General features: G+C 35.4%; 2 protein-coding genes across 7 annotated transcripts in view; one reads left to right on the top strand and one right to left on the bottom strand.

Moving 5' to 3' along the window:
* LOC121374205 (structural maintenance of chromosomes protein 6-like) overlaps nucleotides 1-11256 on the top strand; it is a 59849-nt gene extending 48593 nt beyond the window's left edge. For all 3 annotated transcript variants that reach the window (XM_041501193.1, XM_041501192.1, XM_041501191.1), the window contains 3 exons: nucleotides 8942-9094; nucleotides 9786-9883; nucleotides 10137-11256. In XM_041501193.1, the coding sequence (XP_041357127.1) occupies nucleotides 8942-9094; nucleotides 9786-9883; nucleotides 10137-10251 (366 nt within the window). In that variant the 3' untranslated portion in view covers nucleotides 10252-11256. The remainder of the gene's footprint in view (nucleotides 1-8941; nucleotides 9095-9785; nucleotides 9884-10136) is intronic.
* Nucleotides 11257-13828: 2572 nt separating this feature from the next.
* On the bottom strand, nucleotides 13829-24067 carry LOC121375162 (homeobox-containing protein 1-like). 4 transcript variants are annotated; one of them, XM_041502437.1, is made up of 7 exons: nucleotides 23933-24067; nucleotides 19665-20107; nucleotides 19292-19341; nucleotides 18383-18715; nucleotides 16914-17132; nucleotides 15355-15453; nucleotides 13829-14483 (listed from the first exon to the last, which is right to left on the bottom strand). In XM_041502437.1, exons 2-7 carry the CDS (start codon nucleotides 20099-20101, stop codon nucleotides 14074-14076), a joined length of 1548 nt encoding a protein of 515 aa, XP_041358371.1. In that variant the 5' UTR covers nucleotides 20102-20107; nucleotides 23933-24067; the 3' UTR covers nucleotides 13829-14073. The 4 variants fall into 4 exon arrangements, with proteins under 4 accessions (XP_041358371.1, XP_041358372.1, XP_041358369.1 ...); XM_041502438.1 differs by having other exon boundaries at nucleotides 23838-23979; XM_041502435.1 differs by lacking the exon at nucleotides 23933-24067 and having other exon boundaries at nucleotides 19665-20331.
* Between the last annotated feature and the right edge of the window lie 996 nt (nucleotides 24068-25063).

The following is a 25063-nucleotide window of genomic DNA, read 5'->3' as shown; positions in this document are numbered from 1 at the left end:
CTCGCTTTCACTTATTAGGTACATTTAACAACAACTTGTAAGAAAACTGGTATCTAGCAGCCACTGCTGTAGTATTCTCCATGCATCACTGTTGTGTGTTATTTACACTGACATGCTGCTTTACTATTCTCTGCCGCATGCTTTCTGAAACCTGAACATTTCTACATAAATATTGACGAATTTAAGGAAAATATTGCAAATGTCTAAAATTAATGGACTATTCATACTACCAACTTGTTTGAAGTTTATATTTCTAATCATAAAACATCCATAATTGTCATGTTAATTTGTAGAATTATGTCTTCTTAGGCAGCCATTTGTTAGAGCAGAAATGAGTTATTTTTTTGTAAGATAGTAAGAAATAGGTTGGAGCATGGTAAATTATTCTCATATCAATATTTTTAGCACCATATAGATTGTTTTGGGTTGTTTGTTTTTTTATGGTTGTAATTAGGGGTTTTCTTCTTGTTGGTTTTTTTTTTGGTAATATAATGTTGGACACTACTAATGGGACTGATTTGTTGGTTTGGTCATTGCTTATATACTCTTCAAAAAAAGAAACGCAAAAGGGTACAAATGGGTTATAACTCCGATTTTATGTTTCCTACCGGTTCATGCTTTGTGAATATAAGGTCATTGCATGTCCCAAACACATTCCCACGGTTACATTCGATAAAACGCAGCTACTGTACAATAAAGTTCCAAAATGTGAATATTCGCAAAAACGCAGCCACGTGCAAACCATGTCACCACTGCACGTGCGTTGTCTGCACGTGCAACATGAACACCGACAGTATAAAAGTGCAGGGTGTTCGCTTGCCTGGCCTCTGTATCTGGCCGACAGTTGACAATCCAGGACATGCCACGTCTCAGTGAACCGCAGAGAAACAATGCCATCGGCCGACTAGACGCAGGCGAATCCAGAACGGCCGTTGCCAGGGCATTCCATGTGTCCCCAAGCACCATCTCCAGACTGTGGGACCGTTACCAGCAACATGGATCAACACGTGACCTCCCTAGATCCGGTCGACCACGGGTCACTACCCCCGGGCAGGACCGCTACATCCGGGTACGCCAGCTTCGGGAACGATTGACTACTGCCACCTCCACAGCCGCAGCAATACCAGGTTTGCGCAGGATATCCGACCAGACCGTACGGAACCGCCTACGTGAGGTAGGAATTCGTGCCAGACGTCCAGTTCGAGGTGTCATCTTAACACCACAACACCGTCGACTCCGACTGCAGTGGTGCCAGATTCATCGACAATGGCCTCAACTGCGATGGTGACAGGTGTGGTTCAGTGACGAGTCCCGATTTCTGCTCCGACGTCATGATGGAAGATGTCGCGTGTATAGGCGTCGTGGTGAACGTTATGCGGCAAACTGCGTGCAGGAAGTGAACAGATTCGGCGGGGGTAGTGTCATGGTGTGGGCAGCCATCTTACACACTGGCAGAACTGACCTGGTCCACGTGCAGGGCAACCTGAATGCACGGGGCTACATTGACCAGATCCTCCGGCAACACATCGTTCCAGTTATGGCCAACGCCAACGCAGTGTTCCAACATGACAACGCCAGGCCTCACACAGCACGTCTCACAACGGCTTTCCTACAGAACAACAACATTAATGTCCTTCCTTGGCCATGCATATCACCGGATTTGAACCCAATTGAGCATCTATGGGACGAGTTGGACCGACGCCTCCAACAGCGACATCCACAGCCCCAGACCCTGCCCGAGCTGGCAGCAGCCTTGCAGGCCGAGTGGGCCACCATCCCCCGGGACGTCATCCGTACTCTGGTTGCTTCAATGGGCAGGCGGTGCCAGGCAGTTGTCAACACACGCGGAGGCCACACCCGGTATTGACTCCAGATGACCTTGACCTTGGTGGTGTGTCCTATCACTTACTCACAATGGACTAGAGTGAATTGTGAACAATCCTGCAACATTTGGTAATTATCGGACTCACCATTCAATAATTAAATCAATTCTCCAAATGTTACGACAATGTGGTTTTGCGTTTCTTCTTTTGAAGAGTATATATACAATGTAATACATCAAATTGTGTATCCATCTTTACATCCTCGTTTTCCATATTTTTAGTAGTATTTTATATTGTCCACAAAGGAGAACATCATTTGTTATTAATGGTAACCCTCATACATGTATTATCTATTTAAAGACATACAACTATACAGCGGTTGCAAAACGAAGTACTGGTAGGCTTTGGAACTGACAGAGTAGGAGTTGGGGGGGTTATCGAGAGCTACAGACACTCAGTAATTGGGGCTCTATGGGCCGGAGTCTGTTACCACAGAAGTGTGCAATGTAGTCCACTTGTAATGCATATAGTTGGTGAAATTGTTGGCCCAAGAATAGAAGAAGTATGACTCTGTGGTTTTCCGTTTTAAAAAAAGAAGCTATTTTGTTTCATGTTTTTGTCATTTCCGTTTCATTTCCGTTTGACTACAATATGTAATTAACAGTTGAACTAACACAAGTTTGTGACAAATTAAAGGGTCCAAAAATTGACTGGTGTCGCTATTTGTCATCAAATCAAAGTAAGCCTACATATTAGTAGTGATAAATCACATTAGGAGCAAAGGCTACAATTATAATAACTACATAAAGCATGGTTGTCCAACAATTAAGTGCACTGCTTATTCAACGGGGCTTAGGGTTCACAAAATGTAAACATTTATTTTATCATCACTTTGACAGTCTAACGTCGTCTGCATATTGAAATATGCGCATGACACAGCGGAAATAAAGTAACATTGCAACGTTCAGCCAACCGATTTTTGCTAAACGATTGCAAACATATTTTGACTAGTGATTCCCGAAATGGTCACTCGGTTTAATGTGTAGCATAAAACTCTCTTCCAAGACAAGCGTTAGCGACAAAGCGCTGGTTAAACTTACTCCTGAGGGAAAAAACCTGTCCCATCTGCGCATGCGCAACAGACTAAGCAGTAAACCAGCCCCAAGTTCAGCCAGCAAACGTTTCGCTAACGTTCGCGTAGTATTTGATTGTTTCCCAATGTGACCATTTGGTTTACCGTGAAGCGCATAATCCAGTCTAGCGTTTGCCAGTAGTACTGCGCAAGGGTCAATCGTCAGTTTTACAGCGTGTGGCAATAGTAAAATAGTATTAAATTTTTTAACTTTGCGGAAAATCGTAATTCTGTTTCCAAGTGGAGAAACCACTGGGTCTAGTGTGCTCATGAATCAAAACAAAATATATTTTAAAAACATAGGTAATGAGCAGTGATGGACGCTGTATTCGTGGGAAACTCAAAGTTTTCCTGAAGAAATTAACTCATAGAAGCTGAGCTACATTCAGACAAGAACCAAGAAAATATGAACTGGAGTCTGAGCAATTGTGGCGAAAATAGACGTCGGAAATGAGGGTAGTAAACGTCGCATGCGACGCGTGATGCCTTGTTTTGCAACCACTGCTATAGTTCGTCCCACAGGAATGGCTTTTTTTTTTTTTCATACTATGGAATTTACTACACGTTATTTATTTCTGAGGCGATTGATTGGTAAATTGCACACAAAAATAGTATTTTTTTGTTATTTCCAAAACACTTTTACTGTTCTTCTTACGTTAAACCAAACTGAAATTATTTACAAAAAACATTTTTATAGAATGATGGCATGCACTATAGTTGCTCTTAGGTGATGACCTGGTCGCCATATCTATGCCTTTTAACAAAATGGGCACAACCGAAATTGATAGCTTTGTGCTTTTCAAGTTAATCTGAACCCAATACTCTGTGACACATGTGAGCAAGTGCCATGAATATGTTTTAGTTGGAAAAGACATTTAACTTTGTTTGAAACCTGGTTATTGAGGATATGTTAGAAATAGAATAATGATATTCCCTATATTTACAACTGATTGTATTGTGTTACTGAAATTTGGTGCCCTGGTAAAATGAGGCATAAACTATCCCTGTATTCTGAAATCTAAGTAAAACTTTGGGAATGTCAACCATTCTTAGCTATGTTAGCCAGAATACTCGTTGTCATCTGCTTATTGGTACATTTGCATTTCATAACTATATTAAATACATCTTCAAGCAAATCAGTGATCTATATAAATGTGGTGCATTAAATTCTCATTGATTAAGCTAAACAAAATTTTAAAAGGTGTATTCTCTTCTCTTTCTTTTTTGCATATTTGATATGAAATATAATTATCAAATTTGGCGAGTAACTATTTATGCTTAATGCTTAATGTAAAAAATGTTTTATTGTTTGGTTAAATTTGAATGAATATGACAAAAAAAAAATCATAATAAATTTAACAAAGATAATTTGATAGATTATCTGATTAATTTATTATAACATAATTATTCAGTCTAAAAATTCTTTTGAAAAGAATTCCAGCTTAAAGGTATTTCTGAAAATAATCTGAGTAATATTTCTGTAAAATATATGTAGATTTTTTTTTTTTTAATTTGCTGTTTACATCCATGTGCATTCAAACATCATAAGCAAAGATTTAGATTACAAAGTCTGTCGAAGAAAGATATGTATTTATATTTAGTTAAAGGGACTATCCCAAGTTTATAGCTATTGTAAGATATTTCTGGCTAACAGCTTTTTTTTGCAACAATAATTACATATTTAAAACATTTTCTTGTTTAGAATACCAGTGTCTGTATACCCAGTGTGTTTGCAGTTGTGTGCTAATGTTTGTAGCAGTCATTTTTACTTTTACTCTGTAATATATTTTGTTTTGAACATACAAACTTATTAAAAGATAAAATCCAGTTTCAGTTACTACAAACATTAGAACGACAATAAATCCTTTGTTTATTCAGACACTGATATTCTAAACATGAAAATATCTTTAATATGTAGTCATCGGAAGGGCTCCGAATCAGGGCTAGCTCTGGGTGAGTAAAATATAATGCCAAATTGTCTATTAAATTTTTAAAAATGCAAAAATCAACAGTTATTTTCTAGCATATGTCAATTATTACATGAAATAATTATTACATTCGCAATTGGCAAATTTGGAAAGTGCCAGAGCTAGCCCTGTGAATGCTGTACACGTTATAGTGGCAGCAAACTCTGGATAGGTCCTTTAAGCAGTGACAATGAGTGTCATTTTGAGCCCGAATCTCCTTGTTATTGTAGTTTCATTGCCAAGAAACACAGCTGTTGTAATTACTGTTCATGAGTGTTTACAAATGTTTGAACAAAAAACATAGTTGGAGTTCCGGGATAAATTTTAGGCCAGTGGTAGAGTGCTCGCTTGGAACGTGGTTGGTCTCGGATCGATCACCGTCGGTGGGCCCATTTGGTTGAAAGAACACCAGATATCTCATTCATTCTGTCAATTAGTAATAATTATTCCATTAGAATCATCAAATTTTAATCTTGTTGCATATTGCGTAGATGTAGGACATACAGGTTTGTTTCAAATAATATATTTAAATTCTTTTAAGCAGAGATTTTAATGTTTTTAAATGTTTAAATCTCAAATCAGTTATGTCGTTAAGGAGAAATGATACTTTTCGGTCAAAATGTAAATGTCATTAAACCTTCTTGAAATGTTCACATATAAAGATATTCTTATATTACTGGAATGTTTTTTTTTTTAAATCATAGGTCACTACAAAATTTTGTTCCATGGGCAATAAAGTGAATAGGTGTATGAATCACTATGATGGCTCTGGGGGAGGGGTTGTTATTCCCACATATCTGTGTACTGATTCTAATGTCATAAAATGATCTGCAAAAATTGTATATGAAAAACATGTTTTGAAAACTAAAAGCAGACTATGGCTATAGCCTAAGACAGACGGTATTTTGTTATGTCATTGTGTATGTTTTAGCGCTAAAGCTATCCTTAGTGACGTCATGCCACTGTCGTTCTTTTAGTTAACAAGTCTACTGTTGCCAAATATAGTGGCGCTGTGTGCGATAGTATCATTTCCCCTTAAGTAAAATCATTTGTACTTAATACAAAATTTGTTGTAGTTCATAAGATCATGTTATAAAATTATGAGTGAATGAACAAATGTTTAATGACATCTCAGCACACTAAAAAAAAGCATCGGCTATTGGGTGTCAAACTAAGTTATATGATGATCAACATCAGTGTAAAATTCTAAAATTACTAATAAAAATAGTGTAGACATCAATGAAAGAGTCATATTTTTGAAAGACACAATGAAGTGTATTAACATTACATACACAAAAATTAAATCTTCAAAAAGACAAAAATAAATTATGGTCCGACCAATATATGGAGTTATGGTAAACAAACCAGTACTGAACTGAATTATCAAATCAAACCATAACCGATTTGAAAGTAAATAGCTGCGTAAGATCAATACAACATATCAAAAATGAAATCTTTAAAAAGACAACAAAAAAACACACCGCTATGGTTAGATTATAGAAACAGTAGCTGGACATGTGGTAAACAAACCAATATTGCACAAAACAAAAAACATATTTAAAACCATTATTATAGGACTTATTTTTTTAATTTCTAAGAGATACCGAATAAGTGCTGTATTAGCCACTCTCAAGAAAACCCATGAGAATGTTGTTAACTTTGCAGTATTCTACTATCTTGTCTCGTTCTCGGACCAAATGATAGACGACTAATAGGTGGAATTATTAAACAGTTGAGAGTGGGATGTAGCCCAGTGGTAAAGCACTCGTTTGATTTGCAGTCTGTTTAGGATCGATACCCGTCGATGGGCCCATTGGGCTATTTCTCGTTCTAGCCAGTACACCACGACTGGTGTATCAAAGGCTGTGGTATGTGCTATCCTGTCTGTGGGATGGTGCATATAAAAGATCCCATGCTACTAATGGAAAAAATCTAGCAGTTTACCTTTCCAAGACTAAATGTCACAATGACCAAATGTTTGACATCCAATAGCTGAGTGGTATGTGCTATCCTGTCTGGGATGGTGCATATAAAAGATCAAATGCTACTAATGGAAAAAATCTAGCAGGTTACCTTTCCAAGACTATATGTCACAATGTCCAAATGTTTGACATCCAATAGCCCTATAATTAATAAATTAATGTCCTCTAGTGGTGTAGTTAAACAAAACAAACTTTTTTTTAATTATTAAACAGTTTGGGTTTTGGGGTTTTTAATTGAAATTTTATTTTTAAATGAATAAAGTGCTAACATTGAAGGTCAGCATGTAGACTGTTTTAATAGCGTGTACAGCATATGCTTGCTTCTCTTGCTTGCCTCCCTAGTGTCTGTGATGTATGCCTGCTTCTCTTTCTTGCCAACATTACGGTTTCTTATTTTCTTAGATATGAGGTTGATAAACAATGTTCTAAACTGGTTTGATTTCATTGCATTTAAAAAAGTACATGTAATTTATTAATGTTATTAATATTTTTCATTTTTGTCGAGTTGGAACAGGGCTTTAGATTTCACTAATTTGAACTCAGCCGGGGTTGGGTTTTTTTGGCCTGTTCTGAGCACACTGAAGTCTTTTTTTAATGCACTAATGTTATTAACAGCTGTAGATATTCAGAAATGCATTCAAGTTAATTTAATCTTAATTAAAGCTTTACGGTGCAGACCCTAGTTTAAGCCTGTGAAAATGGACACTAAGTTTAGTTACAAACATGCAACACACATTTGGATACAGTTATAGCAGTGAGAAGCTAAAGTCTGTGACCTTTGCGCTACTTCTCACTCCAGCCAGTACACCACGACTGGTACATCAAAGGCTGTGGTATGTGCTATCCTGTCTATGGGATGGTGCATATAAAAGATCCCTTGCTGCATTAGAAAAATGTAGCGGGTTTCGTCTAAAGAATGAATGAACAAGTCCGAATTAACAAATGTTTGACATCCAATAGCCGATGAAGTGGCGACAGCGGGTTTCCTCTCTCAATATCTGTGTGGTCCTTAACCATATGTCTGGCGCCATATAACCATAAATAAAATGTGTTTAAATAATAAAATTTAAGTACTTCTAAGTTAAATAATCACAAACACTTTAATAATAAATAAAAAAATACTTTGTAGTGTTTAGAAACTAGGGTCTGTCGCTTTAATGTTTCAGTGGTTTTGAAGTCAGTGTGTTTGTACTTATTTTGGTCATACCATACATATTTAGGGAATAATGTTTATCGCCTTGACTTTGGTGCTGTCTAAAGCCCTGTAGGTCATCCTTTAAAACTAATTTGCTTGGTGTGTTTAACCCTGCTTACTGGTTAGTACTTGATGATATTTTTACATGCTTCTTAAGCATGCTGATAAAAATTATCTAGTGTTGGAAATCCGTTGGAATTTCATGATCGATCATCAGTTATAATCAATTTGTGCCAACCAATTAACTTTAGATTATTCAATCAGTTAGCATTATCTGAACTTAAAAAGAATTTGAATTATTAGTACTGTGTACTTATTATTATGTTCCCTGGATAAAATCCTCCAAATCATTAAATTTAACTTTAATAGCTATTCAGTATTTTTTTTTTTTTTTTTTTTTTTTTTTTTTTTTTTTTTTTTTTAAACCTGAAGCCCAGTATATTTCATCATCTAAACTGCAGGAACAATTAGTTATAGTTTATGCGACATTCATTCATTCATTTCAATTTACTTTCGTGCTTAAATCCAAAAGTTCAAGCATGCTGTCCTGGGCACACACCTCGGCTATCTGGGCTGTCTGTCCAGGACAGAGGGTTAGTGGTTAGTGAGCAAGAAATCTGTGTACGACTGCGCCAAGGCCAGTATTTTCTGTGACAATTGATTATGAATATTTATAAGCGATCATCACAACCAATAAATTTTCAGTTATAATCAATCATTGGAACATCACTAAAGTTAACTAACATATAAAATAATATGGTAATTGATACAAATAATAGCCACTTTGATTATTGCCAATGTAAGTAAATGTGTTTTATGACGGTTCTTTTGTTGATTTTTAGGTTCAGCCCACAAAGTCTGCGGGTGATGGGCCCAAAGATCTGAAGTCGTTGTCTGGTGGGGAGCGATCCTTCTCCACCGTTTGTTTTATTCTCGCTCTGTGGGACGCAATGGAATCTCCATTCAGATGTCTTGACGAGTTTGATGTGTTTATGGTAAGTGTTGCTAGTTCAGAAAAATGCAATAAAATGAAGTAGTAACAAGTGAAATTGTGCTTAAGTGTTTTTGTTTGTTTTGTAATCATGTGGTTCTAGGAACCTGACACTACTTAGAAAAAAAGGCTGACCCTAAACTTTTGTTTTAATTTTAAAAATTCAGTGGGGGTTTTTAATGTTGGTGAAAAGAGTAAAAATGCAGTTACCTAAAGTTTGTGAGGCATGTTCCTGGATACAAACAGGTTTTTGTTTTTTTAGGCCTTAGTGATTTATGTCTGCTTGATGTCCAGGAGGTAGGATCAATTCCATTTGGTAGAGTGTTTGGGTTTAGTTGTGAGATAGGTACTTTTTCTTAAATTACTACTGCTCCTTAACTGATATTTTTTTTAACATGATACATTCTATCAAATTTGTGCGAAAGTTTATAATAGATATTCAATATGATATTTTGCATCTAATAATATAAACAAAAGTCGGCAATAAGTAACTTTATAACACTTAGGTGTTTGGAATCTGTGGTAGTATCACTAAAACATAGAACTTGTTTATATTGTTTTATTCCACAAGAATATACATTCTTTTGTACAGTAAATAAGTGGAATAATAAGAAGCAAAATATTGCATATGAGTGTTATGTATCGAGTTACTTCACTCTCTGACAAGAGATTTTGCAGTGTGTTTGTTGTTACAGGACATGGTGAACCGAAGAATCTCCATGGACATGATGATGGAGGTGGCTAAAGTGCAGACAGGACGCCAGTTCATCTTCTTAACACCACAAGACATGAGGTAAAATATCAGTGATCAGTCTGAATAGCTTGCAGTGACCTCATCAACCATCATGCATTGATAGCTGTGAAGTAGTTTTTGTATTAATCACTGCTGCAGTTTCAGTGAAGAATTTGTAGCAGCCAATATTAACGTAAGAAAAGGTGCAGATGCATGTAGACACAGACATATTTACACCACACACACACACACACACACACGTCATGCTAGTTCACAATACAATTTTATTTTAATTGTTATTTTTACCTTTCAGTCAGCTGAATATTTGTAAAAACTTCAGAATTTTCCGAATGCCTGACCCAGATAGAGGTCAAGCAACACTGCCATTTAGACCAGAAGGAGAGGAGGAAGAAACAAATCAAGAATAGCATAATTACTTGTGATAAAAAATGCTAGAAAGACTGAGTTTGCGTGCCGGCCTGATTGAATTGTCATGCTATCAATACCTGCAATTTCAGAAAGGAAGTGAGGACACACATCGTTTAGTGCTAAACATGCTTGAGGTTTTGGCTCATGAAATGAACTCTAAGGACAGTTTGAATGCATAAAGGTTCCTGGTGGTATTAAAACAAATGGACTCTCATTCTATCACATTCCCTCCACCCATTACATAATCATTTCTATAATAGCTCATGGAAGATCCTCACATTGAAGGTGATGATGTGTGTAGAACTCGGACATCATTTTGGCTGTGTTGTGTGTTGTGTGTTGTACTGATTTGAGTCTCGTGCAACAAACCTTTCTATCATTCCTGTGCAATTTTTTTCAATTTCACAAAAATACGAGATATTTTCTTTGTGATGAACGATGCAATTAAAGTGATTTTAGAGCAATGCTCATGATGCACCAAGTGTGGTTTTCATAATGTGCTTTGAACTGGAAGTGCATGTTATGACATTAATCGTTGACACACTAGCTGCTGAAATAGCATCAAAGCAAACTAATATGACGTCATAACTGGAACTGAACAGAACAGCATATTGTCATTGATGCCAAGAATTAAAATCAAACAGAACTTCCATATAGAGAAGTGGAATGGGTTCCAAGGGAATCGAAGTATAAGTGCTGCTGAGTTAACATTATGCTTCAGTATGGACATGAAGGTGAAAATATCTATTGATAATCAACGAAACACAAGAAATAGAGAATTTGTATGTGCACCAATATAGGCCTACATAGGTCATGGGATTAAGTCTAAGAAGGCAAGATGTTTGTGAATTTTCTCCAAGGATAGCTGGTTTTAGAATCAAAAGGTGTCAATTGTTGCTCTAGTTAACGTTTTGCCCATTTGTAGCAAAGTACTGTGATACATATTGCCCATTTCAGAAGTGTAGAGTAGTTTTTAAGTTTATAGGAACATTATTAGATGACTAGATTTGTGTTTGTTGTTTTTTTGTAATTGGTGCCATTTACCATTATAATTCAACCTGTTTGTTTTAGGTGGGAGGGGTTTCATAATTTTGTTTCATTTATTGCTGGGGCAGGATGTTGTTTGTTAGTAGAATGCTTGTCTCAGGTGTGATGTATCGGAGGATCAATCCCTCTCATTGGTGGGGGTTCCACCTTCCCCTTGACTTGTACATCAAAGCCCATGGTATATACTGTCCTGCTTTTGAAAAAGTATATGTAAATTATCCCTTTCTATTTTTTCAAAACAAGAGTATATGGCGGCAACACTGATTCCTTTCCATTTTTCTCGACCCTATTTTAAAGACACTAACAGCCAATTTCACCTACTAATTCCAACCTTTAAACAGGTCTTAATTTGACTTTATAGCTCTATGTTAAATTTATTTCACCAACTTGTGTTAGCAAATTGAACATGTCTCACTATTTTGTTTGACCAATACCAATCGTATTTACTAATCAAACAATAGTTAATACTGTTCTAATACAAACTTCACTTCATGTGATGGTCCAGTGAATCAAAACATGTTAAGACTATTTAATTCCAAAGGCTTTCGCAGCCTGTTGCCATTTGATAGTTTTGTACCCAGTTTTTGAAACATGTTTGATGTATGGTTCTACATGGATGCAGCCATAGTTGTTAATCAACACTTATTGCTAACCGGCCTCGGTGGTGGTGTGGTTAAGCCATCGGACATAAGACTAGTAGGTATAAGGTTCACAACCCGGTACCGGCTCCCACCCAGAGCGAGTTTTAATAACTCAATAGGTAGATGTAAGACCCTCTTCTCTCTCACTAACCACTAACCCACTGTCCTGGACAGACAGCACAGATAGCTGAGGCATGTGCCTAGGACAGCATGCTGAAACCTTAATTGGATATAAGCATGAAAATAAATTGAAATGAAATGCTATCATTTACAAATAAAATCAAAGTAACTAAGATTATAAATATTTTATAGACACTTTTGAAACTATATCTCACAAAGTCAAATGGTTTTGTTGTAACACTATTTTAACCATTTCTAAATAGAATGAAGTGTGTTATGTTATCTTAAGCTTTATTTTCTATAATAAATAAAAAAGGCAGAATTCAGCCAAACTGAGCAGAAAAAACATCAGCGACACTGATTTATGCACTTCACAGTAAACCAAATGGCCACCTTGTGAACCGATCAAATAGTTTGTGAACATTGTTTGGCTGAACTTGGGACTGGTAGGATCCATATTTACTAAATACAGTATGCTTTTAAATAAATATAACAGAATACAATGTTACTTTTTTATAAGATGTATAATTGAGGTAGTACAGTAGCATTAGAAATGTATTTGTTTAAAATGAATTGATTGAATGAATACATACACATTACTTCCCTGTTGCATTGCAGACTTGTATCATTTGTTCTACATTTGTTGCATGTGCCTTAATGTTTTGTCAAACACAGCAGTACATTATTTGTTAAAACTTTTGTTACCCAATGATGGACAATATAAACAATAAATGTTGTTTAAGTATATATATTTTGTGTTGTGAAAAAAGAAGAGTATTACGCATATCATAATTGGTTTGTAGAAATAGTGGGCAAGATTGTTATTTGAAATATATTTGTATTAGGGGACACCCATTTTACCATCATTTGTCAAACAACAGACTTGCAAAAATTCATTGTGATGGGTATCACTAAGTAAGTGTGGAGGAAAGAATTTGTGGGGAGAGGGGTGATGAACATTAACTGAAAAAATTATATTAATGTGACAGACATCAGAGACCATGATAATGGTGTGGTTTTTCCTCGAAAACCCCAGTAGCTTGAACAAATGCTGTGCTGCATGTTCATCATGGGTCCATATAGTTTCTCTTTCACAGGTTCATCTGGTGCTGGACAATGCTCCAGGAAATGACCAAGTCATGGGGGCTGTGCCACAATCACATGCTCAATTAGAAGTTTGGTTACATGTGGTAATTGAGTTGACAGTGTCATCATCACCTTGTATTCTCTTAAAAGTTTGTAGTTGCCAATCAACCTCTGCAATTGGCAATGCCATGGATATTTCCGCAGTTTTGGTTTTCCACGGTACTTTTTGGCTATGGATTTCTCTTCTTCTTTTTTTCTTCTTCTGTTTTTTGTGTGAATATTTGTTTAATTGCAGGAGTTGCCATCTCTGCTGTTATGGTCTGTGTGTGGTTGGAACCATTGTGTCTTGTACTTTTATAGTAGACATCACTAATGTAATTTGTGGCTCATCTTGTATCAAAGTGGTGTGCAGTTCACCACCAACCAAAAGTGGAGAGTCGTGTGCCTTGATTCTTCCACCCCCTTAAATATGCCTATGGTAAACAAACGTTCCTTTTTTAATTTCAGGTTATTTAATATTAAAGATTAAGAGAGAACTCAACCTTCACAGATTTCAAACTGTTAATAGGGAAATTTGATGATTCAGGGTCCCACAACCCTGACATGACCTATTTTCTGGGGATAATAAAGAATTTAAAAAAATAAAATAAAGTGCAACTGAAAAATCAACAATTCATTCATATCTATTAATATATTTTTTTTAATTTGTGTTTAATTTATTGTTAATGCTAGGTTTTTCTGCCCTGAGAATGGTAATACAGTTGCCTTTTAAAGCAACAGCTGTCCAGTTTTAGGTACAATCCAATACTGTCTCTAATGGTTAATAAGTATCACTGTACCAACATTTCTGGTTAAATGCGATAGGTTTTGTCCCGTTTGAAAACATTTTCTTTTAAAATCACATCATGTGGATGTTTCAGCATTATTTTACTTGTTTTCAAATATTTCTTGCTTTATTTTGTGTTCTGTTTCCCTGAGCATTGCTGAAGTCTGTGGTGAATGGTTAACTGTAGGAGGATTTGTCTGTGATTGGCTAACAGAACCTGCCTCTGATTGGCTGAAATTAACAGAATCTGACTGTCTATTGGCAGATTTCTGGTTGGAAGAAACGGGGGATGTAACTGTCCTGTTTTGTGGTTTGTTTAAGTCATTTGGCGATAAACAAGGTTCAGATTTTATGTTCTGTGTGTTTGTCACACCACAAGAAGAGAAATTTGTTTCTTTTTCAAATTTATCCTCAAATGACCATGGATGACCAATAGCGTTAAAATGTTCAGCAAAATCCAATCGTGGCTTCAGGCGACTAGGCAGAGAAACTTCAGAACAATTTATCCCTTCTGAAAAATATGCAAAACAATAAACAAAAAAACGTTTAAAGGATTGACAGTAAAATCATTTCATTTTACTTCCAAAATGTTTTTGAAACAATTTAATTCTTGTTTTTACTGAGAAGTCTAGTCTAATGAATAAGTGATAACTCGATTATTGTATCTTGTGGGTTTGTTAATAAAACATTAATGGTTGATTTTAATAAAACTATTTTACATAATGGGGCTACAGGCTTGTATGTCCGTATTTATTCAATAAGTAAATCCTTTAGACTTATTCTACAATCAGGGTTTTATCAGCTAGTTTCTAGACTTCGATAACTGGAACCATTCCTCTAAGGCTATGTCATTTTATATTTCCCATTTTAGAGTAAAACATTCCCAATCTGAATGTAAATAATTGTCATTTTTATTATTATATAAAGATCTATTTTGAAAAAGATTTGTAATTCTTGACAAACACCCCTATAACGTTTCATGATGCAAAATAGATGTATTAATTTGACTTGGCTTTAATGAGATGTTTTTGAAATGAAACTGAAAATTCACAATTTTTGGTAAAATGATGCTCAAATTCCCAAAAGCAAAGCCATGGGCGTCCAGTCAAATTTGAGAAATAAAACCCTGACAATGGGGGACTTTGAATGATGAGGGTGATGGTCTGCCCATACACAGAAATGGATAGACATCCAGCAAGGGAAGACAATTCTGCAGTGGAGGAGATGACTGGTTGTATAGCATTTTGATTGTGCTAGCACTAGGTAAGTATGAATAATAATAAAAATTAGAAACACATATTCATGTACTGTGGGCTATATTTTCCTACCAATATATATTTTTGGGGTGGAGTCCACCTGCCATTTTCAGAAAACAAATTTACCTGCTCTTGCGAGTTTCTTGATTTCTTTCCGTCGATTATTGAACCAGTTCTGTACATTTTGATTGGTCACTCTTTCCTTTTCATCTAGTTCACGACCAGCTGTAAGTATTGTACATTTTATTTTCCACAAAGTGATAATTTTTATCATCTTAAGTTGCCAAGTAAATAAACAAAACTTTGACCTGACCCAACAATGTGAAAAATAAGAGTAAAAAAAGCCCAGTACTATAGGTTAACAGATGTGCATGCATCAAAGTATATAAATCAGTAAATAGAAACTTCTATATGTGTCGGACATGAAATGTATTGTACATAGCTGGTAATGGATTTATTTTTATAGGGAGGGGAGCAAGATGTAACCCAGTAGTAAAGCACTTGCCTGATGTGCAGTCAGTCTAGGATCGATCCCCATCAGTGGGCCCAGCCAGTGCACCATGACTGGTATATCAAATGCTGTATGTGCTATCCTGTCTGTGGGATGGTGCATATAAAAGATTCCTTTGCAATTAATGGAAATAGAAACTTAAAGAAAATTCTCTTCTTAACCATTTAAGACTATTATCTACTCCGCTGCCCTGCCGCGTGCCCCCACCCCCCCCCCCCCCCCCCCCCCCCCCACCCCCCAAACAAAAACTCCTCGCTATGGCCCTGGTGTGCATTCTGAATTTCTAGTGGGTTTTTTAATCTTCATATTATAATGCAGATATCTTCAGGCAGTAAACTGAGTAATCAGTTTTCACAGATCAGATAGAGTACTTGCCTGATGTGTGTTAGGTTAGGGATTGATAATTTTCTAAGAACTTTTTTCTCTCACCTTCCCAACAACATGAACATCAAAAGCTGTTTGTATTTACTGTTTTGCCTATGGGAAAATACATATAAAAGATCCCTTGCTGCCTTATTGGTAGGTGTAACCTATGTGATTGCAGTAGGTTTTCTTTATCAACCAAGTATCAAAATATGTTATTAGACACTAGATAGCTGTAGTTTGAAATGAGTTGGGGTATTGTTAAACAAATTTTCCAAATTCTTTTTCCCCATCTTGATTTCTATCAAATCATGCAGGTTTTGAAAGTAAAATGTTTTTTTATCAAGTAACTATTAAAGCATTCCAGTATCAAAACAAGAATTCTGCTGAATTAAATGTCTCGCCTACCATAAACGTTTTCGATAAACTGATAAACTGTGATAAACCAAATTTCACTGACGTAGGACTTACAGTTTGTGAGAAACTGATCTAATTGCCAAATTTGACTACAATGCTGTCGCAGGATCAAACCACCTCCATGGTTCCATTAACTGATTGTTTTTCTCTTATTCCAATGAGTGCACCACAACTGGTCAAAGGCTGTGGTATGAAGTTTCCTGTCTGTGGGAAAGTGCTTATAAAAGATCCCTTGAAGAGGGTTTCCTCTGATGGACTACGTGTCAGAATTATCAAATGTTTGACATCCAATAGCCAATGATTAATAAATCAATGTGCTCTAGAGATGTCATAACACAAAACAAACAAAACAACAATGCTGTTGGGGAAATGCAAAACAAAAAGGACTACTTACTTGATATAGTCATAGCAGTGTTGCACTTGTTTGCAATCATTTCACGCTCATCATTTATTGGATACTGGTTGATTTTGAAGTAGGCTTCAAGAATTTCTAGGTGTTTTTCACGGAAAGTGAAGCGTTCTCTGCGAGGTGCATACTGCATTTCCATGATGTAGTCATCCGGCTTGATTAACATTGGGTTCTCCCGCATGAACGCCTGTTTCTGCTCATCTGCTGAATCAATAATAACATCAGTTAAAAAAATATTAATAAAGAATTTTTGTGGTACAAATTTGTGACACGGCTGCTAACTAGAAAGTTCAGGTGTTTTTAATGTCTACAAACTGGTTCAAATACATTACAAAGATTGTATTAATAAAGACAAATATTTCTGGGGTTTTTGTTTTTTTTTTAAATTAAAATGTGTAAGATGTGGTGATTCCTACGAGGAGTATTCAGTCATACATTTTCACCAGGGGACAGGATGTAGCCCAGTGGTAAAGCGTTCGCTCGATGCGCGGTTGGTTTAGGATCAATCCCTGTCAGTGGGCCCATTGGGCTAGTTCTCGTTCCAGCCAGTGCACCATGACTGGTATATCAAAGGGTGTGGTATGTGCTATCCTGTCTGTGGGATGGTGCATATAAAATATACCCTTCTGCATTAAAAATTTTAGCGGGTTTCCTCTAATGACTACAAGTTAGAATTACCAAATGTTTGACATCCAATAGCCGATGATTAATAAATCAATATGCTCTAGTGGTGTCGTTAAACAAAACAAACTAACTTTACATTAGATAATTTATGACCCACATAGTCTACAATAATAGTGTTGTAAATATGGGTTATAATGATCTTGTGCAGTAATGTGCCATTACACTCCTATAGTATTATTCTATAACATGCATGTAAAGTATCTAAAGGTATTTTACACATCAAGTGCTTATCCTAAATAAATTATTAAGTGATATATAATGAAATTTATTATCCATAATGTAAACTATTATTCTGAACAATAAATTAATTTTATAAATTTCCAACCCTGGATTGAGGGTTTTGGTTGCATTCACTATTGCTGCCACTGTTTGTTTGATCCCTTATTTCTTCCTATCAGTATTTATGCTCCTGTATAATAAATCTGTCTATTACCAATACGGTTAATAATACCTTGGTACATGATATGTCCCACTAGAACATCAAGTGGGACTTGACACTTCGATGTCACATAATGACGTCATCGACTGACGCACTACAACCTTACAGGAACGTCGACTAAACGAGTTGAGTGATACAAATTAAGATCAATTATGGGTAATAAATACAATGTTAAACTCGCTACCATTTCATATCATGTTTATGGCTCTTGTGAAATAATTTTCAATGTCACTCGCTAAAGCTCTTGACAACTGAAAAATATTTCACTTGGGGAACTAAACCTGATACGAAACGGAAGCTTGTTTAATATCCTATAAATACTCCACTCTACCAGCGACATCTCGTGGATGTTCAGTAGTATCCGTAGAAACACCAGGTGACAGCATGGAGTGCGTGACCTGACTGGCTGAGCCAAGCTGATGCAGGCGACTGCTGGCTGGGCCGTATGAAAACTGAGATTCTGTTCGACAGTTTTGGCTCTCGCTCAGCTGTACAGAACACATGTCGATTGGCTCATCCTGGTCTTTTCTCGACTCGGTGCTCTGTAGGTGGAAGAAATCGGACGACATCCCCTGCTGTTTTAAATACCAAATGTACATCTGCTGTTGTAGTTTCTCTGGCAGCTTGCTGTGGTTTCCACGAAAGGTGTTAAAAAGGGTTGTGCCTGGTGAAACAGAAAGGATGAGATTAAATTGTTTATCAAAGCAAGACTAGTATTTTAAACATGTCCTGACACCAAATAGCCAGAATTACAAATGTCCTTCAGTGTCCTTTCCATATTCCTTTTTTTTTTTAAAAACTATATTTATTTCCAAGTTTTGAAATAGGATTGGCAAACAGGCAATCGCTTATATTAATGCCTTTCCCTTTAATTTTTATCAGAAACCGTGGTAACAATAGTATTATAATAAACATATTTCTAAAGAAAATTTTGCTCAGAGAAGCCAGGATTAAACAATAAAAAAGAAATGAAAGCTGGGGTACTGAATGTATGATAATATCATATTCCTTACCTTTGTAACATAAACTACATTTGAAAATCCATGTATATTCAAATCTAATTAAAATAGTGTTGGGATCCGGTTACACTTTCATCATTAGTTATAAAAGGTTTCCTCCAACTTTTTTTCTTCTTTTTTTTTTAATTGACTAGTCTTACTCGGTTACTCATTCTTACCTTTACAGGATAAAACCGATAACCTACATCATTAACCTGTTATTCTCTTAACCGGATACCAACCTGATTTCGTTGCATCATTCAGCATCTCATCTCTTAATCTCTTGTTTTGTCTGTGAATACAAAAAAAAAATATTACAATTTTGTGTGGTGATAAGTTTTAATTTAAATGGAAATAATTTAATTTTCTGTTTTCACAGTTTAAATATTTTATATAATATTGTGTTATCTCCCTTGAATTTTGATATACAATTTAATGACACTCCAGCACAATTTTTAATAAGTACTGCAAACTGTAATAAAAGCTTCTACTCTTAGAAAAGAAATTTCCAGAGGCCCTTCTGACTGATTGCCACACAACCTAATTTAAGCTAATAATGTAATGCCAGAACAAATATTATTTCAACTATGGCATGACTTCTTTAACATTTCTTACCTAATATACTCAAAGTCTTCAGCATCATTATTCACATCTCCATCAACCCCAGCAATGCTGTTCCTTCTGCTGACACAATTTGCTGCTATGACATCATTTCCTTCTTCAGATGTCACAGAGTCACTCACTTCTGTGCTGTTGCTATGGCGACGTTTACGGCCATGTTCACTGTGTAATGCTCGCTCCACTGTGGAGCTGGAAGCTGTTGTAGTTTGACACGTGTACAAGGAGGGAGAGGTACAGACCTGAGCCAAAGATTTCGGGATGGTATACAACATCCCCAAGTCTTCATCGATTCTCTCGAACGATTCAAAAGCCTGGACGACCTGTTCTTTGGTGATTCCACTGTTTCGAAGACGTCGAATCAGCTCAGCTTGTTCGATTGAGAACAGAGGCTGCATCTCGGGTTGTGAACCAGAAATTGTAGGGAATGGCATTGCATCCTGAAAATACACAAGATATAATTTAAAAAAAAAAAAAATTAAATAAAAAGAAATTAATGACTCCCCAGCATAATCTTTAATCAGTAACATAAAGTAAGTAATAATGAGGAACAAAACCCACTTCTCCCACATATTCTTCTCTTAATATCAATTATCTGTGCCCAAGGAAATATTTTATATGTACCTCACCTACAGACAGGATAGCACATACTATGACTTTTGACAGGGCTTCTATATTATGGTAACCCCATTCCCATGGCTAGTGATATTCAATGTTGGGCTAGTAAATAACTATTATTGCCATGCCCGACGGCTAGTGAGGTAAAATGTTGCGGTTAAGTCTATTTTGTAAATATGAATATCCTGCCCCCACCCAAGCCCCAATGTTAATGTTTTATTTAACGACGTACTCAACACATTTTATTTACAGTTATATGGCGTCAGACATATGATTAAGGACCACACAGATACTGGAGAGAAAACCTGCTGTCCCCACTTCATGGGCTACTCTTTTCGATTAGTAGCAAGGGATCTTTTATATGCACCATCCCATAGACAGGATAGCACATACCATGGCCTTTGATGTACCAGGCTGGAGCGAGAAATAGTGCAATGGGCCCACTGACAGGGATCGATCCCAAACAGACCAGGTGATGATGACATGGCTAAACTCAATTACCACATGTAACCAACATAAATTCTGAGTGGGAGATGCTGGACAAGAGGAAAGCAGTTTGGCCTTAAGACGAACCTCTGAAGCAGAAACTATCCGGCCCATATAGAACCTGCAGCATTTAGTAGAGCTACTGGGGTGTTCAAAGAAGAAGCACACCATTAAAATCATTCTTCCGGTCAATGATATCCAACCCTTCTCCCAAAAAATTATTAGCACCACTCCTACTTGGTAATATGCATCACAATACATTTTGCAAGAACTTTCTTTGACATTGATGGGCAAACATCCTGCAACTCATCACACCTTGGGCAATTAATTTACTACTGACATATATTCACTCCTAATTTAATTATATACATGTGTATATGTAAAACCAGACAACCAAATTAACCAAAATAAGTGATAACACCATATATTTATTCAACCTTAAAATTAAATCAAACTAACTTGTATATAAAGACCAGGCAGCATGCTTATAAAACTTTTAGAGTCATGGTCAAATTAATGCATGTAATTAAAGATTTGAGTTAGATCCTAAATTTTTATAGATACAAGCCCTGCTGTAATTGTTTAAAACTTAATATTTTAATATGACTTCGATAATCTTAAATCACTTGCTTTTAATAATATATTTATTAAAAAGTTTTCACAACACCATTAGAGCACATTGATTTATGAATCATCAGCTATTGAATGTCAACCATTTCGTCATTTTGACATAGTTTTAGAGAGGAAACCTACATTTTCCATTAGTAGCAAGGGATCTTTTATATGTACTATTTCACAGACAGGATAGCACATACCACGGCCTTTGATATACCAGCCATGGTGCACTGGCTAGATATATTTACCAAGTCCATATATTATACATTAGAGAGGGATGGGGTGTATGTGGCACTGGCATCTATTAACTGAAGATAATGCATTCCACCACCCCCAAGGAAGGAAGGAAATGTTTTATTTAAAGACACGATCAACACATTTCATTCACGGTTATATGGCATCAGACATATGGTTAATGATTTAAAAATAAATAGTAAATGTAATGTTGTTGGGGTTTTTTTTTTGGGGGGGGGGGGTTTGTTGGGTTTTTTATATTTATTTTCCCCAGTCCATTCTGACCATGTCAATGTTGGAGAGCCTTGAATTCATGGCCTTACATCAATGTAATATAATTTATATACAAGTACATATATCTAATTTGTTGTATAATAATGTTATATAGTCATATATAACAATTTGATACATAAATGCATTTGTAATGTTTCTGTATAATTTAAGATTGGTAAAAAACAAAACAAATTGCTATGACGCATATAATGGAAAGGACTGGGAAATATAGGAGAAGAAGAAAGAAGATATAATGGTTAAAACACATAATAATAAATTGATAAATAAATAAATAAGCAAACAAACAAACAAACAAAACAAAACAAAACAAAACAAATAAATAGATAAAGAAATAAAATAAAGAAATACATGGGGGGGGGGGGCATAAATCTATATTAGCGCGAAACGAAAAAGACCTGGAATTCGAAACAAGCTATTGTTAGGAAATACGTATCAATCAAAGAGATTAAGCCATGGTGTCCATTGTTGATTAAAAATTTCGTAATTGCAATTCTTATATAAAATAAATCTTTCTATTTCAAACTTGTTTTGCAAAATGTTTTTAACTCCACTGATATTTAATAGTTTTTTCTGTACTTTCATACAGTAGATATAATATTTAATGTTGATAATCAACCAATTTATAAAGTTACTATTTTCGTTATTGATCATACCAAACATAACAATATCTTGACTAAAAATAATGTCAATTCCTGTTTCAGTCAATATCCATTCTTGTATTGATTCCCAAATGTGGTTAACCTTGTTACAGTCAAAGAAAAGATGTTGTAACGTTTCACATGAAGCTTTGCAGAAGTCGCAAGCATTAGAATCCACGTAATGTATCATATACAAAAATGTATTAGTAGATAAGATTCTGTATACTACTCTATACTGAAACCATGATAATGTCGTGTCTTTTACACATCGAAAAGGAATATCATAATACTTTTCCCATTTCTTTGTATCATACATGTATCCTTCATTTGCATATTTCAATTGTGCTTTTGGAATGACAGTTTGTGAATTTAACATATCATACATATGTTTACAACCGCTTTTGTCTTTTAATGAATGTTTTATCTTGAACGGGAAAACAGGATTTTTAAGACTTGTGAAAGTGTCATCGTTTATGTTTTCTAATTTGTTTATAAATGATTTAACAGCATTTGTTACTGACGCATATTCCAAGAAATTTGTATTTATATGATATTTTGTTATAAACTGTTCGTATGTTAAAACATCACCTTGTTCGTTTAATAAATCATTAATAAATGTGATACCATTATTGATATTATGTTTGTATATAAATGGTTTGTTACCTATACATATTTTGCTGTTATTCCAGATATTAATACTTAATATATCATCCACACTTTGTGGGTTTTGAACTTTTTGTATATTTATCCAGCTGGACAGTGTTTCTCTCCAAAACCTATTGCGAATATGTTCTATTTTGCACGTTAGGAAATAATCACCTTGTTTAATCATGTCTGTTAACGATATGTTTGTAATTGACTTAAACAAAGTGATCCACTTTGAGTTATTTAAAAACATTCTTCGAATCCATGTACATTTCAATGCTGTTATAAAATTATTTATGTTTATCATTTTAATACCACCCCTTTCATAACCTTGCGTTATTAAATTTTGTTTAAATTTTTCAGTTTTACTCTGCCAGATAAATTTAAAAAATAATGTATTTATGTTTTATCAGAATTTCATTTGGATTCGGTAAAGCTATTAATAGGTGAGTTAACTTTGGCATTATTAACGTTTTCAATACTGTTATTCTTAGTAAATGTAATGTTAATAAAAATAATGACATCTGATTAACAATATAATTTTAAACTGCATGATCCATCCCATTTAAAGTATTGTTTAAGGAACCTCAAATGGGCCTCAAATAACTAGCGGGTCACGTTATCGTATTAAATCACTAACCGGTACTGTGGTGTAGGCACTGCTTTGTTAGAGCACTGTTACCGTGTAATAGCAAGCATGGTGTGTTTGCATTAACCAAACCATAAAACTGTTACCACAGGTTTTCTCTGACTTCCAGCATCAGCGGTTGAAATGGAACAAAGTCTCGGAATAGCAGCAGCTACCTCGTAGCCATTTTAGTTAACCGAGTAAACCATCCAACCAAATCAGTTAGATGCTGGTTAGCCTGGTTTGCGTTTAGCATATTTTGTGTACAACTCGGTTAACAGCCAACCTAACAGAAACTGTTCATCGCCAAGCGACAAAGTGGATAGTGGCTGGGGCTGGTTTATAGTTAAAGGGACATTCCTGAGTTTGCTGCATTGTAAGATGTTTTAGAGTGAGCACATTATAGTTTGTGTTTTGTTTCTCCTATAACCATTTTCATGATTTTGTCCATAATATCAGCATTACATATTAGGGAAAGACAAACTTTTAACTTTCTTATCTAGAGTTTCGTTAAAGGGACATTCCCGAGTTTGCTGCATTGTAAGATGTTTCCGACTAATAAAATATTTCTACGATTAAACTTACACATTAAAGCGGCAGTATCCAAAATATTATTATTATTTAAGCATATAGAACAGAAAATCCAATTACGTTTGGTGCATATATGACAGAACAGAACAGAACAGAACAGAACTTTATTTACTCTCAGGCCGTAAACCACGGCATATGAGGTACATAATACAATTATACATATATTTTGACAAGATGGCAAACGTATAAGTATTTCCAATAAATAAATAAATAAACAAATATATATATATTTATATATACATACATACATAAAATACATATCCAAATAGGTATTTTAGCTGGGGGACTTAAAGGTATTCATAATAAATTTACAGAAAATTGACAATTTACGAAGGACACCGGTTTTCTTGCTGTTGAAGATATTATAAAATGTATATGTATTAGGTTTTGATTGACAGTATTGTGGTAAGTAAATAATTCTGGGTTCTTTAAAAAATGGACATTTAAGTATATAATGGAACTCGTCTCCGATGTCGTTACTGTTGCAGAGGGGACATATTCTATCATGTAGGGGTATTCGTGTCCATCTACCTGTGACGCTGCACTCCGCATTGGTTTCACTACGCTGGCTTATCCAGGACAAAAACAAAGCCAGTATTTAGAAAGTTGGACACTTTTGACGGGCTCTTACCGATCTCGGTTTTCAT

Source organism: Gigantopelta aegis, chromosome 6 (assembly GCF_016097555.1).
Source record: "Gigantopelta aegis isolate Gae_Host chromosome 6, Gae_host_genome, whole genome shotgun sequence".
Classification (NCBI taxonomy): Eukaryota; Metazoa; Mollusca; class Gastropoda; order Neomphalida; family Peltospiridae; genus Gigantopelta; species Gigantopelta aegis.
This window is presented reverse-complemented; position numbering and strand designations above follow the sequence as displayed.

Coding starts and splice junctions, on each gene's coding strand:
- LOC121375162 (XM_041502435.1), bottom strand. CDS start 20,239: ATGTGGGAGAAGTGGGTTTTGTTCCTCATTATTACTTACTTTATGTTA. Junction 18,716..19,291: donor GAATGATGCAACGAAATCAG/GTTGGTATCCGG, acceptor CTGTTTCACCAG/GCACAACCCTTTTTAACACC. Junction 15,454..16,913: donor CACTGCTATGACTATATCAA/GTAAGTAGTCCT, acceptor CAATACTTACAG/CTGGTCGTGAACTAGATGAA.